This window comes from Electrophorus electricus, chromosome 14, assembly GCF_041902795.1.
Source record: "Electrophorus electricus isolate QZ-2024a chromosome 14, ASM4190279v1, whole genome shotgun sequence".
NCBI classification, from domain to species: domain Eukaryota; kingdom Metazoa; phylum Chordata; class Actinopteri; order Gymnotiformes; family Gymnotidae; genus Electrophorus; species Electrophorus electricus.
The window spans coordinates 26,822,501-26,835,000 of NC_137510.1; the positions used below are offsets into that span (position 1 = coordinate 26,822,501).

General features: G+C 44.0%; 1 protein-coding gene across 8 annotated transcripts; it reads left to right on the forward strand.

Moving 5' to 3' along the window:
- The first annotated feature begins 219 nt into the window (after positions 1-219).
- On the forward strand, positions 220-11,757 carry si:dkey-92i15.4 (uncharacterized). 8 transcript variants are annotated; one of them, XM_035530784.2, is made up of 9 exons: positions 221-443; positions 1,184-1,265; positions 1,623-1,725; positions 3,606-7,273; positions 7,455-7,656; positions 8,097-8,195; positions 8,544-8,778; positions 9,845-9,961; positions 10,697-11,757. In XM_035530784.2, exons 4-9 carry the CDS (start codon positions 4,278-4,280, stop codon positions 10,852-10,854), a joined length of 3,807 nt encoding a protein of 1,268 aa, XP_035386677.1. In that variant the 5' UTR covers positions 221-443; positions 1,184-1,265; positions 1,623-1,725; positions 3,606-4,277; the 3' UTR covers positions 10,855-11,757. The 8 variants fall into 8 exon arrangements, with proteins under 8 accessions (XP_081552876.1, XP_035386677.1, XP_081552871.1 ...); XM_081696745.1 differs by having other exon boundaries at positions 1,184-1,230; XM_081696749.1 differs by lacking the exon at positions 1,623-1,725 and having other exon boundaries at positions 1,184-1,230; positions 3,606-3,974; positions 4,274-7,273.
- The last annotated feature ends 743 nt before the right edge of the window (positions 11,758-12,500 follow it).

The window sequence follows — 12,500 nt, forward strand, 5'->3', positions numbered from 1 at the left end:
CACAAAATTATACCAGTGTCTTATTTGCCCTGTATTCAAACCATCTCTAAAATGTGGCATATCTTGCATTCGACCTGAATTTGAGCCATACTTAATGCAATACAGGAGTCTTTTGTCACTTAGAATTTGCAGAAGATATTCACTGCGATTGCACTTTCATTTTTTGCTAAAACCTCAACCTAGCTTCCGTTCGCGCAGATGGCAGGGAACAGTGAGCAACAGAAGATGTGTTGTGCGGTGACAGCGCAGAGCACTAACTGAAACAACTGTTTTAAGTCACGCTGCTGCCTTTTTAGGAGTCCACTGAGAACATACAGATCTGAACAGGATGTGTATGAAGCATTGCGTGTTATTGCATGAATGCTCATGTTTGTGTATTAGGGTCTGCATGCTGGTTCAGGAAGACACTCTTCTCATCAGTAGTGACACAGTGGGCCACGAAGGTAATTGAACTTAAAACATTTTAACAGTATCAATTGCAAAATGTATAGAGAAAGCAGGTGTGTTTTTTGATATTAGGACTAAGATTAAGGCTACATGAAGAATGTTCAATTGCATAAAGAGACTTTTGTGTCTTTTGAGTCTAAAATATTTCAGATATGATTGTTAAAGGAATGCTGACTTTCGTGTAGTTATTAACATCATAATTTCCTCAGCAATCTGAAGATTGCTCACTAAGATTTACAGCTGCCCACAAGGCCAGAAGCAAGTGGCTCAACCTAGTTGAGAATTTCTGGGAACTCAAAGTGTTTTTTTAAGCCTTTCATTCCTCCGTTGTATTCTCCAGCTAAAGGTTGTGTCCCCCCTTTAAGTTTGCATTAATCTAACTGTACATTAATTTGGCTGGTGATTTCAATGTTAGCGTGAGCAGGTTTGTCGAGTACTCCAGTAATGTATAAAGTATAAACTCATAACTGGAAGGAAACTGAGCTGGAAGGCCCAACGATTTCTCAGAATGACACACAAATGTGAAGTCATTACATGGCATGGCTATTATTTAGGGAGGAAGTCAAGTCTTGCTTCAACTGACCATGGTGGGTGCTGTTTAGAAATTAGCTGCCATTTGTCAGAACTTGGAATGTGTAATATTCATACAAACTACATGTGTAAACAACTGCACAAACACAACTGCCATCAAATAAAAATTGCAATCGAGTTTTTGTGTTGATTCTCATAACACCAGGGGAGCCCAACACTGGTACTGGAGGCCTGGAGTCCCAGCACAGTGAGGTAACCGTTCTGCCCTGACACACCTACAGACTCTGGTAATTAACTGATGGACTGAATCAGGAGTGTCACCTCTTCCAATCCTCTGTCACCAAAACCAGTCAGCAGAAAGTTTAGTTTTTTAACAGTTTAATGATGCTCCTTTAATATAGAACTGATTTACTAAGACCACACAAACAAAATGCATTGTTGTTGAACTATGTCTGTTCTTTACTGGATGAGTTATTGTAGGGTAAATACCATTATTTTAGTTTAAATATCATTATTTTAGGGTAAATATCATTATTTTAGGGTAAATACCATCACTTCAATAAGCATATGATGTATTGGGACCCATGTGTGAGTAAACGTGTCCAGTCACGTTAGCGGAACGATGTGCTGTGATTGTCTGAAAGGTACGACTGGGACCTCCGACTATGAAAGAAGACAAAAGCTGGAAGAGCCAGGAACTGCTCCTAAACATTTGTGTTTGTGATTGTTCAGCATCAAATGAAATTTGTAAGTCACAGTAACTGAAGACTGAGACAATTTCACCTCAGTGTTTGATCTTTTCTCTGTCAGAAATACAGAACAGAAACTGGAAACAGAACAGCTTTGGTACTCTTAGTGAAAACGTTTATGTGATCACAGGAGAGATGGTACATTCGTGTGTGTGTGTGTGTGTGTGTGTGTTAGTTGAAAAGGGGGGAGTGAGAGGAAAGAAAGAGTGAGTGTGTGTTAGTCACAGAGACCCAGTGAGGAGGAAGGAAAGTAGCAAGTACAGAGTAGGAGTGGGTGTGTGAGGGCGGAGGGGAGGAACCAGTCAGGCAAGTTCTCCGATGCAGAATAGTAAATGAGAAGAGAGAGAGAGAGAGAGAAGGAAGAGATGAGTGGACACCTCTGTGATAGCCAGCACTCCTCAGGTGTGTGTCTTTCTCATGCTCTATGAGGTCAAGCACTTGGCCAGTTAAGGGGCCGAACGTGTGTATAGAGCGTATATGGCTGTTGTGTGTGTGTGCACTATGAAAACAGGTGTTTCTGTAATCCAACACTGCCCTGTTCTCTGACTCGAGTGGCAGTGTTGCTGTCGCCCAGGTCTCGCCCAGCTCCTAGTCTCAGTGCTCTGCTCTGGTCTTCTCTTTTCCTAACCAACATTGACCCTTTTCTCACAGCTCACTTTAATTTGGTGTCTATGCTCTTTCCGTGCTGGGTGTTGGCTCCTCTGATTGGCTGCACCAGTACACGCCCCTTTTTGTGTCCCACCCTTCATGCACCTGCAGCGTTTCGCCCTCTTTTATTTGATTTGGCAAAACAAAAGTCGTGACCTATATCTCCTCAGCTGCACTGAACATGGCTTCTCCTGCTGTTACTGCATTAGCACGGCGAAAAGGAGAACGTTAGGCATTTCTGTGTCACTGCTGCCGTAGAAAAGCTGTTGTTTGTTGGGTGAGTTCTTTATCTGTCGATTTACTGTCCTAATCTCTCGCACTATTTGTTTTCCTTCATCTCGTATGGCAATCATGGTCCCTGGCTGGCTGGTATTTTCTAATCTGAATGAAACACTCAGCTGCCTTGCATGTACTGGTCTGCGTGGTCTACTGTGTGTCCATGTCACACGTAGCATTCGCTGTTTGTTAAAGTGTCTGATACTAAGGTCTATACATAGTCACTGTAGATGTATATCCATAACAATCCCATGAGTAATAAGCGTGTAGGTATTTTCTCCCATTACAACATGGTGTGTTCAGTCTGGATTGCAGTCTGGTGTGTTTGACCTGTTACTGCTGCAGATCAGGTTTTCTGTGTGTCGAGGAGCTCAGCACGTCAGTAGTGTGCACATACCTGGAGACGCAGACTTGGACTACAGGGTAGATAAATTCAGAGTAGACACGGAATTGAATAGCACTGCCTTCCGTTTTGTGATGTACAGAAGGTGTCAGGTCTTGAGTTTGCTGTGTGAATTACAGTCTTTGGTCTTTCTTGTCAGAAATACCTGAGAGCTTCTTTGTCATTTGTGCCTGTAATCTAGCATGCCTTACAGTGCACTGCATTTACAGTACACATTCTCCATCTGACACGGCCTTCAGATTGTTCTCTGTAAATTGTTATTATTTTGGTGTTTGTTGTCACCCAGAGGAGGATGTCCCTCTTGGCTCCTCTCAAGGGTTCTTCCTCATGCTCCACTGTCACCCTTGGTTTGCTCAATGGGGGCTTGAACTCGTACATTTGTAAAGCTGCTATGTGACATCCGTTGTAGAAAGGGCTGTATAAATAAATTAATTGTTTTTTTTTTCTCTCATATGACTGGGACATTTTAATACAGTACATAAAAAAAGGAATTACAAGGGGAAAAAATGTTTATGTTATTATTTGTTGTTGTTGTGGTTGTTTTTTTTAAGGATTTGGGAGATTAGGAGAGGCTGACAGAGCCAGTGGCTGAATAAGAGGAGAGACTCCCATCCCGACTCCCAGCCCGACTCCCATCCCGACTCCCAGCCCGACTCCCAGCCCGACTCCCAGCCCGACTCCCAGCCCGACTCCCAGCAAAGGAACAAGGCACTGAAGGAATGTAGCTGGGCTGGGCGTAAATGTCCCAAGACCGCAGAAAAGAAACCGATGCAAACCCAGAATATGCAGGCAGACAGACATGTCTGTGAGGGTCAGACTATGAGGAGAGGTGCCCTTTTTCCTGCTGAGAGCTCAGGGTTTGCAGTTTATGGTTTAACTTCTGTGTTGGACGTCTTATGAGTTGTGTCTCCGTCTGAGAGGTATGAGACATCAGCACCAGCACACTCACTAGTGGATCTTTGTGTTCCTATTTTTTATTTATGGATTTCTTAGAAAAATCACCATGGCAACACTTCATGTACACTTTTGATTACATTATGTGGTTTGAGTTACATAGTTGACAGCCTGCCTATATTGGAATTGGTTAAAAAATGTGTTACAAAAATATGGAATTTGAGCATTTCTTGAAGCAGTGTACAAAAAGGATTATCCTGGGAATCGAGGCAGCTTTTATGTGCTTTCTGATCCCTCTGTAACGGTTACATGGGCCTTATTCCAGGAACATGGATATGTGTCCCCCTGTTACAGTATCAGCTGGAAGTGCAGAATCCTTAAATACCACTGAGGATCAAAGCCAGAGGAAGTGGCAAACCACCCAAGTGCACTCTTCCTCTGTCAAGTTCAAAATCCGCTCCGCCAAAGACAGGCAGGAGACGCTGGTCACTGACAGAGGCATGAGAGCAGCGCACAGTAAGACCGGAGACGAGATCCAGAGCCGAGAACAAGCACGCAGAGTTCAGCCGCGGTCGCCACCATTGCGAGACACAGTTGACGTGCCGAGTTCCAGAGTTCCGAATCAGGCTGGTGTCCCGACGTGTGCAGAACTGCCTTTCAGCTCTGGGACAAGCAATGTCTGCAACGAGCACCCAAGCAAGGAGAGGGGACGGACAGACTGGAGAGGACAGGTTCTGAGCAACAGAAGCAAGAGCTTAGACTGGAGAGGACAGAAGGAAGTGAGGAATCAGACAGCAACGATCAGGAACACTAAAGACTTAGTAGTGCATCCTGCAAGGTGTTCCAACAGTTTGGAGACAAAGGAGACACCCAAGAGCCCAAACCCAAACCCAAATGAACTATCCAGCCCCTCAAACAGCACAGCATTACAAGTTCATGCTTACAGTCCTGCCGGACATAGAAAGCAGGACAGCAACAAAATGGTTCCCACAGCCATATCCAGTTCCTCACCTGCAAGAACGAGCCAGATAGTTCTGGCCCTGGAACGAGCGGGTGGGGGCCAGTCTCTCCCATCCAGACTGCAGCCAAAGCAAAGACCAAGCAGCTTGGAGGAGGGGAGCGGTCCGTGGAGGTCTGCTGCAATGAGCGTCCCCAAGCCCAGTCAGCCAGACCACTGGTCTCGGGTTGGGGGGCCAAACATAAGTGAAGTAACAGGAAACCAAACAATACTGGATCGAATTGGGAAGCTCTATGGCGTGAAATTATCAGAGCATAACCGAGACTCCAGAGACTCCGTCTGTGCGAAAAGCTGCTCTGCTCCTGTGGGTGATTGGCTGCACAGTGCAGATGCTATTGATTCAAACTCAAATCCCAGGAGGCCTAATGCTGCTCCCACATTCAGGTCATCTTCCTCATCCTACATTAATCAATGGAAGAAGGCCTCATCTGATGCAGAAAAAGGTGGAACCTTTCCAAGAACACTTTCCAAAGTGGAAAGGAATAATATTAGTTCTATACCAAACACTCCACTTATTTTACATAACAGGAATGACAGGAAAAATGCCTTATCCAATATGTCTATGTCGCCAGTGACACCGCAGTTTGAAGAGAGAATAGATTTAACGTGTTTACACAACCAAAAAAGTGAATGGAATGGCAACTCACAGAGCAGAAAGCCTGGGGCATTGGAACCACTCTCTCTGGACCAGGCAAGAAATCGAGCTGCACAGTCCAGAGTTCTCAGGACTGAGTCTTTGTTTGGGGCTTGTAACTCTGGCACACCCAGTCATTCTGTGAAACAGTCATTCTGTGAAACAACTGTGCAAGAAGGCAGTAGACAAGACAGAGAGAGAGACAGGCAAATGGAGAAAACAAGTAGCAGCTCAGCACATGGCAGAGATGGGGACACGGGTCCAGGAAAACAACCTGGAATCCAGGGACCAAAGGAATTAGACAGACCTCAGTTATCCAGGAGTGTGACAGTAGATGGTGCTCGGTATAAGGAGAAGGAGGAACTTTCAGAACTTGGTTCATTAACCTTTCCAAGAAAGAAGAGAGAGAACTTGCAGGAGAAATTCGATTCCGTGCAAAGCACAATCTACAAATTTGAAGCTCTTGCCCAACGAAACCAGAATCCAAATGTGGACCTGCACCCCAGAAGGGCATTTTCTGTCCCAGAAAAACCAAAACTGGTGACAGAAATAAATAAGAACAAACCTGATAAGTCATTACATGGATTTATGAGTTTGTGGAGTCTGACCGATGACCACTTCAGTAAGAGTGAGGTCAGTGAGGAGTTCGTCAGTCCCCCTAATGTAAGAGGGGCCATCCAAATTACAGCCACAGATGAAGTAAGATCAGTGAAAACACAGAATACAGAAGGTTATGGACAGAAACTTGGAGACAGTCCAACTGAAAAACTGCTGGATATAATTCCATCTGAACAGAGTAAAACCAAGGACACTCTTAAGGATGACATCAAGACTTCTAGGATTAGTAAGTACCCGGATGAGCCAGATTTTTCCAAACTGAGTCATTGGGTTATTAAAAACATGGACTCAACTGAAGGTCATCTGAGAAATGACTGTAGTGCTACAAAGCCCTCCATCAGCGAGTCCAGCAGGAGTGATGATGCCACCCTCACTGAGTGTCCTGACAAGACTCGTCTGACAGGCAGCCATCAAAACCACAGTAAATCAAGTACAGATGAACCGCCGGAGTGTGCTTTAGTACCAGCAGATTCAACTTTGTCCACCTCAGTGAGGTTGGCGTTGATAAGATCTTATAGCCCTCATTCTACATCACCATCCAGTCCCCATGGCTCCCCAGACACCCGTCCCCATGGCTCCCCGGACGCCCATCCCCATGGCTCCCCGGACACCCGTCTCCATGGCTCCCCGGATGCCCGTCTCCATGGCTCCCCGGACGCCCATCCCCATGGCTCCCCAGACACCCGTCCCCATGGCTCCCCGGACGCCCATCCCCATGGCTCCCCGGACACCTGTCTCCATGGCTCCCCGGACGCCCGTCCCCATGGTTGCCCGGACACCCGTCTCCATGGCTTCCTGGACACCCGTCCTGTCACAATCCCTGCAGCCCCTCCTGAACTCAGTGATATTGGCAACAGAGTAAGAAATGAAAAAATTGAGGTGAAAATTTCTAGATGGATCACAGATGAAGGAGATGGTGTTATTGATACTGATGAAGATGATGATGATGATGATGATGATGAAACAGAACGAGGATATGACTCTGACTCAGGGGACTCATCAGTAACCATCACAAGCAACATGAGCCAATCAGATCACAGGAGTTTTTCTTTAAGGTACGATGTCACAGGCTTAGGACTGAGTTTAAACTGACATCCTCACTGAGTTTATCATCATAGATTAAACTCAGACATCCTCACATGTCTGACATCCTCACATGAGTTTTCTGCTCTCTTGGTTCTACTTCCTAGTCCTTAATACTTCTTTTGGTCCTGTTGTCCTGCCCAATCCCATCAGTTTTGTGGACCTCTGTAATCTGGGTGGGCTGGACTGTCCACCCACAGCCAGCAGCGGGTCAAACGAGGAGAGGTGGATGTCCAATCGCTCTGCCTCCTTGAGCTCAGATGCCTCCGTCATGTCCTGCGTGACCCTGCTGGGAACGGAGGAGTTGGACTGTCTGCTGGATGATGTCAAAGGTCTAGGGGATGACACTTTAGAGGTACACGCCAATCAGGTGCACTCTGTCGCCACAAAACTAGAAACTCTCTAATTCCAGTATGAGACATTTAATAAATATTTAAATTATTACCAAATAACATATCAAGTTTCAAGTTTCAAGTTTCAAGTTGGTTTATTTGTCACATACATAGTCATACACAATATAACTCACAGTGAAATGGTTGAGAGTGCTCTGTCCAAACTGAATATATCAGCAACAATGTACAGCAATAAGGTACATCCCTACATTCAGTAGCCAGCTATTAGTGAGTAAGATATACTGGAAAGAATTATTTTGTATTTAGCCTGGATAACTGATGTGTTAAGCCTGGATATATGATGTGTACTGGCCATGTAATAGCATGTCAGTGTGAAAGGATGTTTTGTCCCCATGACTTCATGTCGGTGTTTTTTTGTTTTTTGTTTTTTTTTTAACGGTAGAACTATGAGGACGTGCACGTGGTCGTCCTGCATAAGGATGTCGGGATTGGCCTCGGCTTCACTGTAGCGGGCGGAGTGGACCAGAACAAACCCATAACTGTGAGTATTCATGCCCAGCAAAATAAAATGGAATCGGGTGAATCGCGGAATTACAAAACAACAAAAAGACCTGGAATAATGTAACAGACTGTGGAACAGATCCGCCATCAAAGTAGGCAGGACAAACCAACCTTCAGCTATATGCAGTCACACAGGGCGAGGCTAAGCTGGACTCAGGACTCTTCTTGTTAAATATCTTGTTAAATTTACCCCAAAGAGCATCTGGATCTGAAATGTAATGAAACATAGTAATGGATATTTCAGCAGCAGGTTTAAGATGGCACTGCAGCATTGTGACGAGGCCTGACATCTGATCTAGGGATGTTTGTGCTTCCTCTCCTCTCTCAGGTGCACAGGGTCTTCCCCTGTGGAGCAGCAGCTCAGGAAGGCTCCATCCACGAGGGTGACCAAGTGCTGTCAATCAATGGCACTGCTCTACACAACTCCGCCCACTGGGAAGCGCTGCGTACACTGAGGAAGGCAAGGGGGCGGGGCATGGCAGTGGTGGTTCTTAGGAAAGGCAGCGTCATCGAACCCCAGCACAACATCAATGACAACCTCCTAAAGCCAGCTGGAGGTCCAGGTGGGAGTGCACACGGATATATAGAGGCTCAGCTGTGACTGAACCTTCAGAACTGAGACTTAATTTAGCCTGGACTGAAGTTTCTGGATGTAGGCGTTATCAAACAGCTGTGCAGTTTGAAGTATGCAGTTTGGCCAGATTTTGGGGATGCCTTCCCTGGAATTTTACTTGCTGTTCCGGATTTTGTGGGCCGGACCAGATGTGTGAATGCTGCTGAATGTTTATCATGCCTGTTGGTCACATTTCCAACCCTGTGAATGTGAGAATTCTCAGCTTGGAATACAAGAACAGGAATGTTACGTTCCAGGCATAAACTGGTAGTCCAGGAGTTCAGTGTTGGCCTAGACTCATTTACATTAGTTCAGTAGCCTGAAGCTAATACTACCTTAAACATGGAAGGTGACTCATTTTTTGTCTGGGGAGCACACACACACACACACACACACACACATACATACATACATACATACATACACATACACACGTACATACACGCGTACACACACACGTACACACACACACACATACACACATACACACATACATACATACACATACACACGTACATACACACGTACACACACACACGTACATACACATACACACACACACACACACACGTACACACACACATGTACACACACACTGGGACTAGGGCTGCTCTGTCTGGAGAGAATTTTACCTTTTGCTAAGGATTTGGCTTCTCTGAATATTTGCAGTTTTCTCTCTCTTCCGATCATTTATTTCTGCACCAGGACTAGGAGGTGCTGTTCTGTGCCACAACCAGGGAGACTCAGTCAGCTTGAGCACATTTTGTAGACATGAAGTTTAGTAGTTGATGGTTTGCTTGCACAACTGTAATTGGGAAAAACAAAAATGAAGGAAGTTTGTGCAAAATCCAAAAAAAGGAGTGATGTGTTTGTGACGTGTGCGTCTGCTCTCCAGGAGTGATGTGTTTATGATGTGTGTGTTGTTCCTGCTCTCCAGGAGTGATGTGTTTATGACATGTGCATCTGCTCTCCAGGAGTGATGTGTTTATGACGTGTGTGTTATTCCTGCTCTCCAGGCACCACAGTGCATACGACTTTGACCAAATTGACCTTTGACCTGGGCTTCAGTCTGGAGGGAGGGGTTGGCTCCAGCCTCGGAGACAAACCCCTCACCGTTCAGAGGATTTTCCAAGGTGAAAACACATTAGAAAAATACTAATAATTGTGTCTGGGATGTCAAAAAATCCCGGTATCATAAAGAGAAGCTCCAAGTTCCAGTTTACCATCTAATCTTATTAGGTACTTAACTAACTGGTATTAATAGTTAACTTTGCTGATAATACATTTGTTGTGGGCTATAAATAGCTATACATAGCTATAAATAGCTACCTTTACCAACAGTGTTCACTGTACTGTTGGAATAAGACACAGCTGATATAACAGATGGTAACGTTGCCTGAGGGGTGAAGATCTGTAGTTGTCATGACACATCTGGCCACAGGGGGGGGGTTGTTGCTCCAGATTGAAAGTGAGTGAGGGGTGAGTCAGAAGCATCTCTGCAGGTCAAAGGTTATTTATGTAGGCTAGTTTATGGCCATATATTATGCTTACAATAATTGTGAATTATGTATTAAGATGACTAGCTGTATGATTTCATCTCCTTTTACTATTGTGTACTGTGGGCCCCAGTAGTCGGTGTAACCCGGACAGCCTCAGACTATTAAAGTCTAAAGTATTAAACTACCTTGTCTTAGCCAAAGGGATTAGCGAACTATAAACAAATTGTATTGCAGTTATAAACCAAAAATGACTAAGCTTATGCACCTGACTGACAAGAGACACTGTGGTTAACCATTGTGGTACAAGAATACTAACCTGGTCAATTTGCTGATTGATTTGTTGATGGATTGTTTCCTGCTCTTCCTCAGGTGGACCAATTGGGAAGGTGTTTCCAGGAGATGAGCTGCTAGAAATTCAGGGTCAGAGTTTGGGGGGTTTAAGACGATTGGAAGTCTGGAGCCTGATAAGGAGACTGCCCCCTGGCCCCGTGGAGGTCTTACTGCACCGGCCCTCGCAGCCTCCCTGAGGACGCGTGTGTCCTGCTCTTAACCATCACAGGAACATCATACAGCTCGCTGATTTCTACTTCACTGGGCAACACAGTTTTAACCGTTTTTGTCTTACCAGACTCCATACGTTCTCCATACGTCTCCATACGTTCTCCATACATCTCCATACGTTCTCCATACATCTCCATACGTTCTCCATAAGTCTCCATACATCTCCATACGTTCTCCATACGTCTCCATACTTCTCCATACGTCTCCATACTTCTCCATCTCCATACTTCTCCATACGTCTCCATACTTCTCCATCTCCATACTTCTCCATCTCCATACTTCTCCATATTACTCTCCATTCTCCATAATGACATAGAAGCACACAAGGACAAAAAATAAACTATAGGTGATAATGAAATTCTGATAACATATTTGGATTCGGCATGCAAGAATCCATAATGCACAGGTATTTTTGGCAGGCATCAAAGTCTCTGCTGACCAGTGGTTTTAAAATGACAGCAATGTTGCTATAGAAATGTGCTTTGATTCATATTTCCAGTCCTATGAATAGCATAAATGCACTATTTTAAAGATTCTTTATAATAATACATGTGTACATATGTAATGACAGGTCATCACAAAATTACAGTCACAAGTCTTCAGAGAAGTCTACAGGATATAAAGATTTTGGGCCCAAAAAGAAGTTTCAAATATTTTCTCTCTTGTTATCCATTATTATCTTAAAATGAATATATTAATTATATTTTGTATTGACAGAGTTAAGTCAAAGTAATATAAGAAAAAAACATTTAATATATTGCACAATTTGTATTCCTATTGAAATATAAGTGTCCCATTTTACAGTGTACATATATTTTACACCATGCAAGAAAAAAAAATATTTTTTCCTATTAAAAGAAGGCTCTAAATATGCTGATCTATGTGTTTCATTCTAAGTTGTCCTTTTATGTGGAACATATTTGTTATAAATTAAAAGCCCCCACTTCTCTCCCAGAGATGCATTTCAGATAAAGCTTTAATATATACAGAAGGACTTTAAAGTAAAAGCCCTCACAAGGTATTTTAAGTCACGTAGGTAAATCTATTTCACTATTAGACATTTCTTAAGACCCCTCTGGGTGACCACTGTGCATTGTTTAGAAGCAATCTTGCCGTGTCTTTAAGAGAGCGGAAATGCTCAATGCACATTTCTGCACTAAAACATAATGAGTTTCACTACTCTTGCAGAGTCTGTAGACTGAACACACATCTCTTCAAAAGACACTTGAAAGATTCACAGGAATGTTGATTTATCAGTAATCCTGTTCTTAGTGAAATGACCCTTCAAGGTATTGAAGGTATTTTTCTCCCCCTCGGATCTCCTGCCAGAGCTCTAATGATCCCCCAGAGTGTGAGGGTATGGAGTAGCGTCTCTTTTCCTGGGATTATGCTCTTCTGGGCCTAGAGTGCTGTCATTACGTTATTAGTGATGTCATTACCGAACTCCCTCTGCCTGACTCCCCTGACTAACATTACATGTAATGATTGCATGATTGATTAATAACATGATTGCATGATTGATTAATAACAACAAAAGAGAGTTGACAAAATGAAGAGCAGTTCTCCTTCTGGCAATGAAAAGAGGAAGAGGAGAAAAAAGCATGATGGTGAT